The 17,001-nt window shown below is 42.9% G+C and overlaps 2 protein-coding genes across 6 annotated transcripts in view; one reads left to right on the top strand and one right to left on the bottom strand.

Annotated features, from left to right (window-relative positions):
* TBCK (TBC1 domain containing kinase) overlaps positions 1-13,051 on the bottom strand; it is a 184,007-nt gene extending 170,956 nt beyond the window's left edge. For 2 of the 5 annotated variants that reach the window (XR_007356190.2, XM_048846656.2), the window contains exon 1: positions 12,867-13,048. The gene's annotated coding sequence lies outside the window, so the exon portion shown is untranslated. Of the gene's footprint in view, positions 1-12,273; positions 12,408-12,866 lie in introns of all 5 variants that reach the window. The other 3 variants (XM_048846659.2, XM_048846664.2, XM_048846660.2) reach the window with 3 other exon arrangements.
* Positions 13,052-13,234: 183 nt separating this feature from the next.
* Positions 13,235-17,001, top strand: part of AIMP1 (aminoacyl tRNA synthetase complex interacting multifunctional protein 1) — a 64,615-nt gene continuing 60,848 nt past the window's right edge. Inside the window, exon 1 of the mRNA XM_048846665.1 lies at positions 13,235-13,350. Within this exon, the coding sequence (XP_048702622.1) occupies positions 13,349-13,350 (2 nt within the window). The 5' untranslated portion in view covers positions 13,235-13,348. The remainder of the gene's footprint in view (positions 13,351-17,001) is intronic.

The following is a 17,001-nucleotide window of genomic DNA, read 5'->3' on the forward strand; positions in this document are numbered from 1 at the left end:
TGATTACTTCGAAATTAGTCGAGTTGCTTCGAAATAAAACTGATTCCATCCACACGACGGAACCAGTTTTTCCGATATAAAGGGCTCTTTAATCCAATTTCTGTACTCCACCTCGGCAAGTGGAGTAGCGCTAAAATCGAAATCGCAGTTCTGGGTTACAGGTAATGTGGACACAATTAGACGTTATTGGCCTCCGGGACCTATCCCAGAATGCTCCCTTGTGACCGTTCTGGACAACACTCTCAACTCCGATGCACTAGCCAGGTAGGCAGTAAAAGCCCCGGAAACTTTTGAATTTCCTGTTTGGTTACCACCAACACAGGTGACCATCAGCACAGTCCACCATCACAGGCGACCATGCAGAATCCACCATCACAGGCGACCATGTGGTCCTGGATTCGCAGATGAGCTCCAGCATGGTCTGAACGGGAGGTACTGGATCTCATCGTATGTTGGGGAGATGTATCTGTTATGGCAGAACTACGTTCCAAAAAAAGAAACGTAAATATGTACACTAAAGTCTCCAGGGCCATGATGGAAAGAGGCTACTCCAGGGACACAGAGCAGTGTTGTACAAAAATCAAGGAGCTCAGGCAAGCATACCAAAAAGCCAGGGAGGCGAACAGGCGCTCTGGGTCACAGCCCCATACATGCCACTTCTACCGTGAGCTGCATTCAATTATGGGGGGGTGACGACCACTACCCCACCACTGTCCGTCGACATCTGCAAGGGGGGAGTAGCACGGAACGAGGAGGAGGAGGAGAGTACACATGCAGCAAGTGGGGAATCCGTTTTCCCCCCAAGCCAGGAACTATTCTTAATGCTGGAACCAATAGCTTCCCCCCACTCCCAAGGCATGCTCCCAGACCATGGCCCTGGAGAAGGCACTTCTGATGAGTGAGAGCTTGATAGGAGCCACGCGGTGGGGGGCGGGGGGAAACCGCGTTTGCGTTTAGTTTAAAGGGCTCATCCCTGCTCAGAGCCTCATCAGAGCCATGTGGTGGGTCGGTTTGTGTGGGGGTGGGGAGGGAAAGAGGGTGTTGTGTGAAGTGATCATCCTAGAGAGCCCACAGGCTCTCCTTTTAAATGGCAAATCCACCAGGCATTGCTTGCTATGGGAAAGGGGGCCCAGCAGTTTGAAAGCACTGAAATGAATGCGGAAGAAGCAGAACCCCGCATGCCCCTAGGGCTTACCATGGCTGCCTGCAAGCTGAATTCTGTTGCCCAGCTGCATGTGATGGCTTGCAAGTGGCAGGCACTTCAGTACAAAAGGCAAAATGCGACCTTGTACAGAAAGAACATGTGCTGTGTACTATGAATTGCCTATTTCACTGAGAAAGAGAGTGTCCCCTTTGTTCTCTAAAAATGTATCTTAAAATACTACCCTCCCTTTTTCTCCTCCCGCAGGGGCAAATGTTTCAACGCGGCCTCTATCTAGTCCGTCCCACAGGCTGGTCCAGATTAAAAGGTGGAAAAACGAAGTCAGGACGACATGTTCGCCGAGCTCATGCAGTCCTCCCGCACTGATAGGGCCCAGCTGAATGCATGGAGGTGAACAATTGCCGAGTCCCGTAAAGCGTTACATGAACACAAAGAGAGGAGGGACATGCGTGATGAGAGCAGGCAGGATGCTATGGTCAAGCTCATGGGGGAGCAAACTGACATGCTCTGCTGTATGGTGGATCTAATGCGGGAAAGGCAGCAAGACCACAGATTGCCGCTGTAGCCCCTGTATAACCGTCCTCCCTCCTCTCCAAGTTCCATAGCCTCTTCACCCAGACGTCCAAGAACATGGCAGGGGGAGGCTACGGGGACCCACACACTCAACCCCAGAGGATTGCACAAGCAGCAGAAAGCTGGCATATCCGAAGTTTTGATTTGGTTTCTGGACTTGTCCTTCCCTCCTCCTCCTCCTCCACTCCCCTCCCCCAGTAACCCCCCCTCCCCCACGGGTGTACCTTCTTATTTCTCTAAGTGTGTTGTGCAACAAATAATAAAGAACAGTTTTTAAACAATTGTGACTTTATTTCCTTTCATATATACAGGGGTCGGGTAACTTAAAGAGAAACAAACAACTCTCACACCGTACCCTGGCCAGTCATGAAACTGGCTTTCAAAGCTTCTCAGATGTGCAGTGCGCCCTGCTGCGCTCTTCTAAATCACCCTGTTGTCTGTCTGTGCAAAACTAGCCACCAGGCGAGTTGCCTCAACCTCCCACCCCACTATAAACATCTCCCCATTACTCTCACAGATATTGTGGCGCACACAACAAGCAGCAGTTACAATTGGAATATTGGTTGTGCTGAGATCTGAGTCAGTAAACTGCGCCAGCACGCTTTTAAACATCCAAAAGCACATTCTACCACCATTCTGCACTTGCTCAGCCTATAGTTGAACTGCTCCTTACTACTGTCCTGGGTGCCTGTGTACGGCTTCATGAGCCATGGCATTAAGGGGTAGGCTGGGTCCCCAAGGATAACTATAGGCATTTCAACATCCCCAACAGTAATTTTCTGGTCTTGAAAGTAAGCTCCTTCCTTCAGCTGTTCAAACAGACCAGAGTTCCTGAAGATGCAAGCGTCATGCACTTTTCCCGGCCATCCCACGTTGATGTCGATGAAACGTCCCTTGTGATCCACCAGTGCTTGCAGCACCATGGAAAAGTACCCCCTGCAGTTTGTGTACTGGCCGCTTTGGTGTTCTGGGGCCAAGATAGTGATATGCGTTCCGTCTATCAGCCCGCCGCAGTTAGGGAAGCCCAGCGGATTAAAGCCATCCACAATGGTCTGCACATTTCCCAAAGTCACTACCCTTGATAGCAGCTGGTCAATGATTGCGTTGGCTACTTGTAGCACAGCAGCCCCCACAGTAGATTTGCCCACTCCAAACTGATTCCCGACTGACCGGTAGCTGTCGGGTGTTGCAAGCTTCCACAGGGCTATGGCCACTCACTTCTCAACTGTGAGGGCTGCTTTCATTTTGGTGTCTTTGCGCTTCAGGGCAGGGGACAGTAAGTCACAAAGTTCCATGAAAGTGGCTCTATGCATACAAAAGTTTCGCAGCCACTGGGAATCATCCCATACCTGCAATACTATGTGGTCGCACCAGTCTGTGCTCGTTTCCCAGGCCCAGAATCAGCATTCCATGGCATGAACCTGGCCCATCATGGCAAGAACCTGGCCCATCACCACCATGATCTCCCAATCGCCACATGCTGTGCTTCTAGGAACGTTTGTGTCCATGTCCTCATCACTATCGTAATCGCGCAGTCGTCACTTCCTTGGCCGGTTTTGCAGGCACTGCACATACTGCTGAATAATGTGCTAGGTATTTACAATGGTCAAAACTGCAGTGGGAGATCTGAGCGGGCTCCATGGCTATGGCACGTGTATGGGTAATCCTGGAAAAAGGGTGCAAAATGTAGGAGTGCAAAGTGGCAGTGGAAGAGGTGCTGTTCGGTTCATGATAGCCAAAAAGAGGTGGAAAATGGTTGTCTTCTGTAGCTTTCACGGAGGTGGGAGCCCAGGACAGACAACATGGAGAAGCTCAGAAGCGCAGCAATGGCAGGAGAGCAGAGTTGGCGGCGGAAGCTGTGCTGCTCGGTTCATGATGGCCGAGCAGAGTTGGCAGCGGAACCGTTCGTTGAGGAAGAGAAAGAGTAGATAGTAGAGATTACGTAGGAAGATGAGAGGAAATGAGAGGTGGATTCATAGAAGCAGGAGAGCAGCGGTGCACCGTCTGCTGAAAGCAATATGATGTCTGCACACCAAAAAGGCGTGAAACAATTGTCTGCCGTAGCTTTCACAAAGGGAGGAGCGACTGACGACACACACCCAGAAACGCCCGCGAGAATGTTTTTGCCCCATGATGCACTGGGAGCTTAACCCAGAATTCCAATGGGCGGTGGGGACTGCAGGAACTGTGGGATAGCTCCCCACAGTGCACCGCTCCGACATTCGATACTAGCCTTGGTACTGTGGATGCACTCCACCGAATTCACGCGCTTTAGTGGGGACACGGAAGACCGAATATATAAAATCGCTTCCAAAAATTGGAATAGAATAATTTCGAAATAATTTTGTACTGTAGACGTACCCTAAGTCTCTTCAAAATGAGACAGTCTCAAACACAATACTCCTTCAAACTTTTACAATTAGTACATCCCCACCCTCCTTGTTTTTATTCATACACTGGAAGAGAAAAACCAAGTATTCCTCCTTTTTCAACCCTCTAGGTGCTTAGCTAGTGACTTTCACCAGTTGAATGGGGACTCTCTAAAACATCAGCAAAAATGTACTACTTGAATGGTTCACCTCCAGCCCTGAAATTTAATATGGTTGGCATAACTGATGAGTGCTTATTAGATGCCCATGGCATAGCAGCAGCAGCATGTTTTTCAGCAGTTAGGCACCTACCCGTTGTACTTTGGGTTGACAATACTGGCAAGAAAATCTGCTTCTTTGCTGCCTACAATTTAAGTTTGTTGTTGGGTATTTCTTCCATGTTTCTTGAAGTCCTTTCCAAATTTCAGCAGCATCAACCAATACGGCAACAATTTTTCTGCAATTTGTCCAGGGCTATGGAAATATGTTTCAGTATATTCAGCGTATCTTTACATTTCTGTTTAGTCCCATGTTAACTACTTTGCTTGTGATAGTTCCATCAATTTTGTCACAGTTTTCTTCACAAATTGTCATCTGAATAGGCCTGCTCCTAATAAATAGCTCAAAACAGTCAAACACTGAATTCCATCGCACATCTTGGGGAAGAATTAATTTGGATCCTCCTGCTCTCTTCAGAGAAAATGAAACAAAGTGGTTGTTGTAGAAATAATTTCAGCAACTTTGTCCATTATTCTTAAATTGTACTTAAGTCTTTGGGTAAAAGATGCATCAAATGAGCACTGCACTCGTAGGTTATAAGTGTCAGGTTCCTTTCATTCTTTTTATCCTAAATTCCTTCTTATCTTTGCTACCAACGCTTTGCGGCATTATCTGTGAGAAAACTACACACTTGAATTTTAGTTCACAGTTTTAAATATTCTTCGAAATAGGCCTTTCCTGATGTGTCAATTGTTTCTGAGAGATAAACAACCCCATCTTCTGTTGTCACACAAGCACATAATACTAGGTCATTGTGTACACTGAGTCTTGATTGATGGAGAAGATTAAGAAATTTTCCCATCAATGTTTTTTGCACTCTGTTCAATTTCCTTCTTATACGCTATATCCAGCAACTTTCTAGCAATGTCTACTTTGCTAGGTAGAGAGTAGCTTGGTCATAATAACTGAACTAGGTCACTGAATTGTTTGTTCTGAACAAGACAAAGAGAAGAATCTGTTGCATAAATGAACTGAACAATCTATGGAAGTTTGCTGCAATTTGCTGGTCCTGATTATGATCGGTGGTTTTACAGGATGATGTAGCTTTTGGGGTTTTTTTAAACACAAACACAGGTAATTTATTGTCTGACATATGTTTAGTTGCAGTACTGTTGGTGGTACAGTAGAACCTCAGGACTTATGAACACCTCAGGAACATTTGTAACTCTGACATGTTCGAAACTCTGAACAATACATCATGGTTGTTCTTTCAAAAGCTTACAACTGAACGTTGACTTAATATAGCTTTGAAATTTTACAATACAGAAGAAAAATGCTGCTTTCCCCTTATTTTTTTAGTAGTTTAACACAGTACTGTATTTGTTTATTTTTTTTCCTTTGGTCTCTGCTACTACCTGGTTGTGTACTTCTGGTTACAAATGAGGTATGTGGTTGACTGGTCAGTTTGTAACTCTGGTGTTTGTATCTTTGAGGTTCTACTGTACCTGCAGATGACACTGAAGTTGTAGATACTGCAGATGATGGAGATTTAGATTCTTATGCTAAAAGAAATCAGTAAAAAAAAAAAAAAAAAAAAGAATTAATTAAATTTGTGACTGAACTCCTTGGGGAGAATTGTATGTCTCCTGTTCTGTTTTTCCCACATTCTGCCATAAATTTCATGTTATTGCAGTCTTGGATGATGACCCAACACATGTTCGTTTTAAGAACACTTTCACTGCAAATTTGACAAAATGCAAAAAGGTACCAATGTGAGATTTCTAAAAATAGCTACAGCATTTGACCCAAGGTTTAAGAATCTGAAGTGCCGTCCAAAATCTGAGAGGGATGAGGTGTGGAGCATGCTTTTGGAAGTCTTAAAAAAGAGCAACCCTCGGATGTGGAAACTACAGAATCCAAACCACCAAAAAAGAAAATCAGCCTTCTGCTAGTGGCATCTGACTCAGGTGATGAAAATGAACATGCGTCAGTCCACTCTGCTTTGGATCGTTATCAAGCAGAACCCATCATCAGCATGGACGCATGTCTTCTGGAATGGTGGCTGAAGCATGAGGGGACATATGAATCGTTAGCGTATCTGGCACAAAAATATCTTACGATGCTGGCTAGAACAGTGCCATGCAAACGCCTGTTCTCACTTTCAGGTGACATTGTAAGCAAGTAGCAGGCAGTATTATCTCCTGCAAATTGTAACCAAACTTGTTTGAGCGATTGGCTGAAGTAGGACTGAGTGGACTTGTAGGCTCTAAAGTTGTACACTGTTTTACTTTTGAATGCAGTTTTTTTCTGTACATAATTCTACATTTGTAAGTTCAACTTTCATGATAAAGAGACTGCACTACACTACTTGTATTAGGTGAATTGAAAAATACTATTTCTTTTGTTTTTTACATTACAAATATTTGTAATAAAAAGATAAAGTGAGCACTGTCCACTTTGTGTTCTGTGTTGTAATTGAAATCAATATATTTGAAAATGTAGAAAATATCCAAAAATATTTAAATAAATTGCATTCTGTTATTGTTTAACAGCGTGATTAATCACGCGATTAATTTTTTTAATAGCTTGACAGCCCTAAAAAAGAAAATCACACTCACCCACTGAAGTGGTACTGAGTTCACTGCTTTAAAAAACTAAGGTTGTAAATAAACAATTCCTCATACTGCAGCTGCTTGTACCACTGATATAATTTATTCTAAAGCCAGTTTTAAAGGGAATATAATTAACAAGAAAGGATTATCTATATCTATTTAAACCCTTATCTCTAGCACCATACCAAACAGTTTGAAAAAAAATTAAACCTTAAAATTAATAACTTCCCAATAAAACTTTACTTTTAAATAGGAAATCTTCACCTAGGATGTCTGATCATCAATAAAATAAAAATTAGCAATAAAATAAGTAAGTTGAGGAGTAACAGTAAAAACGTAACTGATAAATACTCCCATAACAAAGTAACATACCAATTATATTTTGAAAACATTTTGAAATTCATAAGTGAAGAAATCCACCCAAAACACAAGTATATAATAATAATCTAAGTTATCATTTACTAGCATAATAAAATATGGTAGGCAGTCCATAAGAATGGTGCAAAATAAATTTACTAACTAGCTGATCCAGACTATTCAAGCATGTCCGCATAATCATCTTCAAAGTCACTGCCCTCTGAAGAGCCTTTTTCATAATCTTGTTTTATTCGGACAGCCAGACCTTGCATCTCTTTGTTGCACTGTTTACGTTTGGCATGTGTTCCTTTTTTACCTAGCGGTACAGAAATTTCTTGAAAATATTCCCAAATAGGGTCTTTTTTACAATCTGCAGCCACAGCAGGTTTTTTTTGGTCCAGTTCCCAGGTACTCTGAAGATTGTGGTCCCTTCTTCCTATTGTTCTGCTCTGATATAAGCACTGCTTCTTTCTGGCTGCACACTCTGCTATTTCTCCCTTTTTACATAACTCCCACCCCCGAAAAAATCAAAAACAATCCACATACCTTTTGCATTGCAGAATTTTATTTATTTAGAGACAAAGGGAGGTCGCTGAGAAATTAACTGTGTTTGTTTGTATCTCTGTCTGTGTACACATGCAGTAAGACACAGTAAGACCATTTACCTGAAGTGCCCAGAACCATCCAGAAGTTAAGGGCTGGTAGTCATTGGGTGGATCAGTATTTCCATGATCAAATTCCCCCGGTATGTGGAGTCATAAATATTCAAAATTTGAGAACTGAGCCATCAGAGCTCAGGTAAGGAGAAGCTATAAAATAGGTCAGGCATGCTCAGTAGATGATTCTGATGAGATACATGCTGGAATCAGAAGCTGAGTTCCAATGTGTGTGATGACTTTGCCAGTCTCTTGCACCCAGAAGCCCAGCCCCCCGTGTTTCCTACATTTCAACAGTGACATGAAACAACACACTTAGTAAAATAAAATTGTTTAGAAAGAACTGAGGAGTCTGAAAACTAGTTAGTTTTTTTCCTTTCTGTCTTAATATTGCCCTGTAGCATTTCACTAACACTGAGAAAGTTATCCAAGAAAAATAAAGCACATAATACTAAAAAAATATGCCAGTCAAGAGTAGCTCTTTACTGAAGGAATGCCACCTTGTTCATAGCATGGGCTTCTCAGCTTCCCTTTGTGAATCACTCTCCCTCCAGTTAAAAAAAATTGAACAAACATACACTGAATGTAGAAACAATAGACTAGAGTGTAAATATAACAAATCTATGGGCTGTATATTTAATGTTTAGCTAATGTGTGCTGTATTTAAGCTAATGCTGCCTAACTTTACACACTGAAACTTATGTTGGACAAAAGAAATTGAACTTCTTACTAAAGTTTCAGATTTGACTTTTCTTTATATTTTGAAAATCCTGATTTGCAACAACAAAAATTAGAAGATGTGGCACCATTTTGGTTTAAATTTTAAACAAGGTTGTTGTACACAGCAAATATAATCTACAAACACATGACAGAATTAAGCATTTGTTCCACCACAAATGAATGCATTAAAAATACTAACTTCAGAAGTAATCAGATACATATTCTGTGCCATTATATAGTTGCTATCTTAAGAAAATAAATGAGAAACAGCATAGACTAAGGTTTTTATAGTAATGCTTTATTCTATTACTCAACACAGTTTTAAAAAGATATACTTTTTTTGTATTTCTTCAGTTAAGTGTATATTTATTTGACCCTGATCCTTCACAAATAGACATTAGCGCCTCACTGACTTCAAAGGGGCTCTGTGTGAGTGCAAGGGTCTGCCTGTTTCGAGTAAGTCACAATATCAACACTTTAACTGTATGCCTTCTATAAATTAAGGCCCTGATCCTGCGAACACTTACACACACAGTCTTACGCTTACAGTTAAGCACATGCGTAAGTGCTTGCAGGACTGGAGACTTAACATATTCACCCCATAAGCACTTGTTTGGTTTTGATTGTACACAAAACCTTTTTGCTAGAGAAATTTAACAATTCTATAAGTTATAAGAACCAATTATGATAAAAAAGAAGAAGATGCTTTGCTTTTTTTTTTTTGCAATACAACTAGACATGAATAAAACTTTAAATAAGCAACTGTAGTTGGGTGGGGGAGGGAAAAGAAGATGATTATGTTTACTTGTACTTTGGCATTTTCAAAATGGCAAAAAACTAAGTAGTTGCTTCCAGGTCTGATATGCTAAGTATCTGAGGTAGAAAAGAGGCATGATAGGCTAACACAACTGCTAAGAAGATCTTGCACAGAAACTTTAGTCTCAGAAGTGAACTATGCTGCATCCCATGCCTAGAACATACTCCCAATTCCATTATCTCCATTCAAATACATCTTAAAATTCCACTTCCATTACAGGACCCACAAACACTAACCAACACCAATAATATCCTATTACAACCCTAATATTTTTTAAGAGGTTCATATGTGAGGTGAACACTATCTTATGGGTCTCACTGTACCTTTTTCTTTTAATGCCAAATCCTGCAAATACTTACTACAAGGTAGAGCGCACACTACCATAACTAGTCCCATTTAGTGATTATTACAGCTGGCAATAAATGTTTGCCGGCTCAAGCCCTAAGCTGGAAAGTCTCCACAGTACACAAACCATGGATGAATAAGTCTTCCTCAGCAAATGTAGTAGGTATTAGGACTTGAATGTCCACCTCTAATTATAGGAAAAGGAAATACAAATATAAGTTTCAAAATTTTGCAAATATAGGTATTTTGTTTCTTGTTTAAAGCATGCAGTTTTCTAGAATTAAAATAGACTAAAACAATCCTGCCTTTAAAGTGATAATTTAAAAAATAGTTAAGGAACAATTCTAGGAGCAACTAAACAACGTGTCTAATGTAGTTGATTCTTTTAACCAAATCCATAACTTAATAGAAATTGTATTATGAACCATCCTCTGTTCCATTCCCAATCCCAATAACATTCCCACTGTAACTACAGCAATTGCAAATTTAGAAAAAGCAAGATTAAGAAAAAGCATTTTTAACTGTCTATATTAAAATTTAGCAGCTGGAAGCAAGAAAGGACAACCAGACCATGTGATCAACCAGCTATCAATGACCATGAGCAAGCACTCCACAGGCCTCAGTTTGGGAAGCACTCATTTAAAATGGTATTCATAGTAAAAATATGCAAAAATAGTTAACAGGCTGGACAAAACTCAGTTTCAATAATGTTCTAAAAGTACAAGAGATACAGAAGAGCCTCTTTGGACATAAAAGACAGTGAATTGGGCTCTGGTGGTCAAATGCATCATACGAACACTTAAAATTACTACCTTGACATTCCCCCCCCCCCTTGTAAACTAGTTAGATATACTGAAATGGAATTATGAAGTGTAAAGTTTAATGGAAACAATACTGCTTCATTAAATCGCTTTTACCGAAAGTTTCAGAAATCTGAATGTGCCCAAGAACTTGTCACTGTAAAGATTTTTCTTGAGAATGAAAATGTGATAGCACTTAAGTATGCTGAAATATGCTTACCATATATACTCGATCATAAGCTGGTTTGTTTATAAGCCGACCCCCACAAGATAGACAAGTAAAAATGGTAAAAATGAATGACTCTTTCATAAGCCGACCCTATATTTCAGGGATTGGCAAACTTTGGCTCCCAGCCCGTCAGGGTAAGCCGCTGGCGGGTCAGGACATTTTGTTTACCTGGAGCGTTTGCAAACATGGAGCCCCTCAGCTCCCAGTGGCCGCCATTTGCATTCCCAGCCAATGGGAGCTGCAGGAAGTGACTGGGAACAACTGGGAATGGCAAACCGCGGCCACAGGGAACTGAGGGGCTCCATATCTGCAGACGCTCCAGGTAAACAAAAAGACAATGTATTAGATATTCAATTCAATGATTTCATAGAGCTTAAAATCATCAAATTTTGGTGTAGACCCGTTTATAAGCCGACTCCCGCTCTTTGATGAGTCACTTTTTTACCAAAAATATTCGGCTTATGAACGAGTATATATGGTACTTCCTCTTTTTAAAAGTTTGTTGGCTATCCAGATGATCTTTGAAATTAAAAGCCTCTTTCTCAATCCACAAATATTCAGGGAATAAAAGACATGAAGCAGCTTCCCAGGGTGAAGATTTATTTTAATTAGTTTGTTGAACTGCTGCTGGAAAGCTTGCAAGTCTCAGACTGGTCGAGGACATGATACACGTAGCCGTTTCCTACTAGCTAGCAGCAGATAGGAATTTGAGAGTAGGCCCAGCAGAATAGCCAAAGGCAACACATTGTGACAAGGCAGTCTCACCCCAAGAATATGGGCAATGGAAATATTGTTTTCCCTAGACCCCGATCGGGGGCCTCTATCTTGGTTTAGGTAACAGTTGGGTGATAAATTTGATGCCTCTCCCCTCATTATAGACTGCTGGAAGGAAGTAGCTCTCTGCCCCTTCATTCTTCTTGGCAGTTAGGGATCCAGTACTGCTACTCCCCAAACTCCCCTCTACTCCAGCTGGGGTCATTTTGGGGTCATCCTCACCCATAAATAGTTGGACTCCGTCTCTGCCCTTGCTCTCATATTACCAGGCAACAGCATTAATTGACCTGAGTCTTATGAGTTTCGCTGTGCTTCCTAGGGTTTTGAAAAGCAGAAGAGAAAGTGACAGGAAGTCATGTAAATTTACTCTGTACCTACTTGGCAAAGCTACTAAGGCAATAGCGTCTCTGGTTTCAGAGTAGCAGCTGTGTTAGTCTGTATCCACAAAAAGAAAAGGAGTACTTGTAGCACCTTAGAGACTAACAAATTTATTTGAGCTGTAGCTCATGAAAGCTTATGCTCAAATAAATTTGTTAGTCTCTAAGATGCCACAAGTACTCCTATTCTTTTTAATAGAATCTCTGTAGCTTTCTATCTGCAGACTCAGGAAAGCAGCTCACTACAAGCTTAACCTTCTTACCATGAAGTGCATACATCTTCCAAAGGATAATGACCTGAAACTTCTTTTCATTAGTTTTGCAAAAATTAATGCACTGGCCTCCACACTCTCGAGATGGTTTTCCCCTCACCACTAGCAGGTGGATTTCTTCAGTCCTTGAAGCAATTAGCAAGAAAAATCACTTCTTGAAAGACGGATAGATTTGTCGTGGGGGAGGGCGAGGGCATACCGAAGTGCTCTAAAGGCATCAGTCTGAAAAGCACAAACAGCAACATCCTGCAAGGAAGAATCCTGCACTGGCTCCCAGGAAGAGGATAGGCTAGATACAATCATATACATCTTTTCTTTCTCCAAAGAACATAATTGTATTCATTTTAATTTGGGAAAGGGGAAAAAAAGGGATCAGAAGGTGGAAAGCTTTGGTGAACGGGCACTAGAATATGGTGCACAGGGCGCATCAGAGCCTGGCTGCAAGGACACCCCTTGGGGGTAGGGCGCGCGGGGCCCAGCAGCGCAGTGGCTGCAAGGACCCTCCCCGCCCGGGGAGCACGGCGCGCGGGGAGCAGCGAGTCCCTGCAGCGGAGCTGGGCGAGACAGGGCACAAGGGTGGGTACCTGCTACAGCTGCTGGGCGTGAGGCACGAGCCACCTACAGGGGCCCTCGCGCCGCCGCTGCTACTCCAATCATTGCCGTGTGTCTCCGAAACTCCCCGACCCTTGACGAGGACGCCACTGCCTCCCGAGCGCGAGGGCCCACCCCTCTGTGCGCGACTAGGTGCCGCCGAACTGGCTGCCCGCCCTCGCGTCTCTTACCTCACCACTCAGCGCCGGCGCTAGGAGAAGGACCCTGGTTTCCGGGAAAGCGGGCGACACTGCGGATGCCTAGCAACTGCAATTATTTGTAACGTGAGGTACAGACGCGGGCTCTGTGCGGAGGGTATGTAACTGCTGTAAATGGCTCATTTGGGGAGCTAAGGTTGCACAATCCATTTTAATGGCAGGCGCCTTTCAGGGCAGCCCTGAAGGGTCCTTTCTCTCGTGCCTCCTCTGGGCGCTGCGGCGGAGGCGGTGACCTCGGTTCCGGCTTCCCCCGGTTCATGTGAGTTTCTTTCGGGCCGAGCCGTGTTCTCTCGTGCTGATCCGCGGGGGAGAAAGGGATGAGACCTCCATTATTCCTTCCCCTCCTCCCACCGTGTGCGCGCGGAGCCGCGAGCCGGGCTCAGCCCCGCCCTGGAGCGCGCACATCCCAGGGGACCCCCCCGGAGCAGTTCTCGAGCGTAGTGGCTCGGCTCTGCCGTCGGAGGTGTCGGCACTGTGGGCATCGTGGGGCCGGCCGTTACTGAGCCCGGCCCGGCCCGGCCCTTCGCGTTGTGACGGGCTCTGCAGGCCGCTTTCTCGGTGGTTGTGCTTCCCCGCGGCCGGCTGCGCTGGCGGTTAGGAGCGCTCCGCTCAGCCGATACTGCGCCAGAGCGGCGGGGCTCCGGCTCAACTCGCCGCTGCGCCGGCCCGGGCGCCAACGGCAGCAGGCGCGCGCTGCTGGCATTGTTGCTCGCAGCGCCTGGTGCTCGCGGGGCAGGCGGCGCCTACTCTGTCCTGCCTCCTGCTGCAGGGACCTGGGTGCTGCCGTGCAGGCGCCACAGTAGCTTCCCTTTCATCAGACCACAGGCTCCAGATGGAGTGTGACAGTCGGTCGCCGTTAGGGCAGCCCCCGTGTTACTGTGGTGTTTCACGCTATTCAGTGACCCGCATGTCTTTGTACCAGCCGCCATAATAGGAGTTAACTGGGGAAGCTGTAGGCTTGGACGTTTTAAGCAGCTGGGGCTGTGTGGGACCACGTGTGGGAACTATAGAGGTAAACACCTTAGGTATATGTTTAAGGTTAAACGATGAGTAGTGAAATAGTTAAACGCTCACGTTTATGTTGTTAATCTTCACGTTTCAGGGCTAACAATCCACCAAATGACATAATGCTCCTCTGAGTTACCCTTTCAGACTATCTGCAGGCTCAGGAAGTCAATACTATTTTGATTAACATTTGGGTTATAGTTTTAAGGTTCTTTTTGTATTAGAGGCATTATTTTGTAAATGAAAGCTTAAATTCTGGAAGACAATGTGTGCTGAAGGATGGATGAGTATCTACCATAGCCACAAAATACATGGGGCCTTGAATGTCATTTAGAACGCAGACACAGAACAGATCTGCTGACTGCAAAGGCATCATTTTGTGTACGAACTTTTCTGACTACAACTATGTTTTTATACATTTGAACTGTTTTGCTTAATATAGTACAAATATGAATGAATGAAGTAATATCACAGCTCCTTCACCCCACCCTCAGAAGAGACATTTGAAAAGATTTAAAATGTATGAATACATATATACATTTTAAATCTTAGCATATATTGTGGGTTACGTAAGTGATATGGGAATATGATTTACTGGGAGTCAGATGTTAAGGTTCTGTTCCCAGCTCTGTCACTGGCATCCTTTAGGCAAGTCAATTAATATATCTATGCCTCGTTTTTCCTATTCCTAAAATACTTATTTTGCAGTAGTGTTGTTGGGATTCATTCCACATCCCATGCAGTTTACTGTGTCAGAATAGCAGCCTTGTTAGTCTGTATCCGCAGAAAGAAAAGGAGTACTTGTGGCACCTTACTACAAAAGGTTTCCCCCCCCCCCCGCTTTCCTTGCGGTAATACCTCACCTTACCTGATCACTCTTGTTACAGTGTGTATGGTAACACCCATTGTTTCATGTTCTCTGTGTATATAAATCTCCTCACTGTATTTTCCACTGCTTGCATCCGATGAAATGAGCTGTAGCTCACGAAAGCTTATGCTCAGATAAATTTGTTAGTCTCTAAGGTGCCACAAGTACTCCTTTTCAGTTTACTATGTGTGGCTCTTTTATTGGAGATCATAAAAAACAATTTCCCTCTGCCCTTCATGAATAGACAGATGTCGTGAATGCTTTTAATAAAACTTTGAATAATCCCCAGTGCCTTTGGTCAGAAATATCATCTTGCCTTTGTTATGCACTCTTGATGTTCTCCACCTGCTGGCTGCCATCCTCAATTGAAAGGATAGTTGCATTTGGTTTAACATGGTTTAATATATATGTGGATGTAAGACAGGGCATAAGTATACAATTTTATAATATTCAGTAAGAGAGAATGATAGCTGCCTTGCTGTGGCCTGCCAAGATCACCTTTCCCTCTCCCTCCAACGTGACCTTGTAAGAATTTCATTTCACTGTCTTGCAAGTTGTAAACATGACACTGGTCATGGCCAATAATCAGGTTTCCTGTTTTATTGCTCTTTACTCTCACTTCTAATCTTGTCATTTTAGCACAGTTCAGTCCACAGAATTTTCATTATGCTTTGAGGAGGTTGGAAATTATGAAGAAAGAATTACCAGAGCCTCCATTAGGAATCAAAGTGTTTGTCTACACTACCTGCAGGATCAACGGGCAGCGATCGATCCAGCAGGGGTCAATTTATCGTGTCTAGTATAGACATGAGAAATCGACCTCTGAGTGCTCTCCTGTCAACTCCTGTTCTCCATCAGAATGAGACGTGCAAACGGAGTCAACAGGAGAGCGTCAGCTGTCGATTTACAGCAGTGAAGACACCGCGGTAAGTAGATCTAAGTACGTCGACTTCAGCCATGCTATTCACGAAGCTGAAGTTGCGTATCTTAGATCGACCCCGTGCGGTAGTGCAGACAAGCCCCTTGGTTCATAGGTGATGCAATTTATGTATAATTAGCCAGCCATTAGTCTGTAAAGCATGATGTGGCTAATCTTTCTTCAGCTGTTATGTCCAGTGTCTCCAGAAACCTGTCTAATCTTAATTCAATACGTGATTATTTTTCATATCTATGGTAGCTATTCTATCCATCCCCACCAGAGGTATCAGTACTTCCCATTACTTTAATTCCATATAGAAATACAGGACTTGAAGATGTCATATGCTTCACTGGTTGTGGGTAATGACAAGATTTCCTTTCAGAACTTGGAGGGACGGTATTTTAAACTGAAATGTAATAAGGTTATGCAGCCTTTTTAAAGTGATTTTAAAATACACTTTTGTATTTGTTATACAATATTCCACTTAATATTTTGCTAACTCCAGTGAAGGGGCTGGTAGCATAAAATGTTCCAGTTCTGAAACAGTGAGTGGAGCTGCATGTTTAATTTTAACAGATGTAATTCAGAAAATTAGTAATGAAAATCTTAGAGCCAATCAACTGGGGCATAGTTGTTTCCTTTTTCTCTTGCTACCTTTACTTCATTGGGAGTTATTTTGTTTCTTTTGAGAGAATAATAGGGCCCTATGGGTCTTGAATTGTCTTGCGCATCAGACATGGATATGTGGTGATATAGGATAAATGTTCCTATGATAGGAAATGACGTACTAGCAAATATTTCATAAAATTAAAGATGTTAGACATGGAAAAGACCTTTGGCCTTGTCTTATTCCCTATTATACGTTTTAGTACCTTCTGTAAAAGCTATTTTAAAAAATATTCGGGATAAAATGGGAACACAACTTTTCACTCCTAATGCTGAGACCAGGAGATAAATTTAGAGGGACAGATTAGAAATGAAATATTATGCTTTTTCAAGAAGGAAAATAAAGATGTCTGGCATATATGAAAATAGCAAGAGAAGCAGCTGGAAATATTGTAGTCTTCTCTGACTTTTTTGTAGTTGCTTATATTCTTTATTTCAAGATTCAGTGTTAC

This window comes from Caretta caretta, chromosome 4 (assembly GCF_965140235.1).
Source record: "Caretta caretta isolate rCarCar2 chromosome 4, rCarCar1.hap1, whole genome shotgun sequence".
NCBI lineage: Eukaryota > Metazoa > Chordata > Testudines > Cheloniidae > Caretta > Caretta caretta.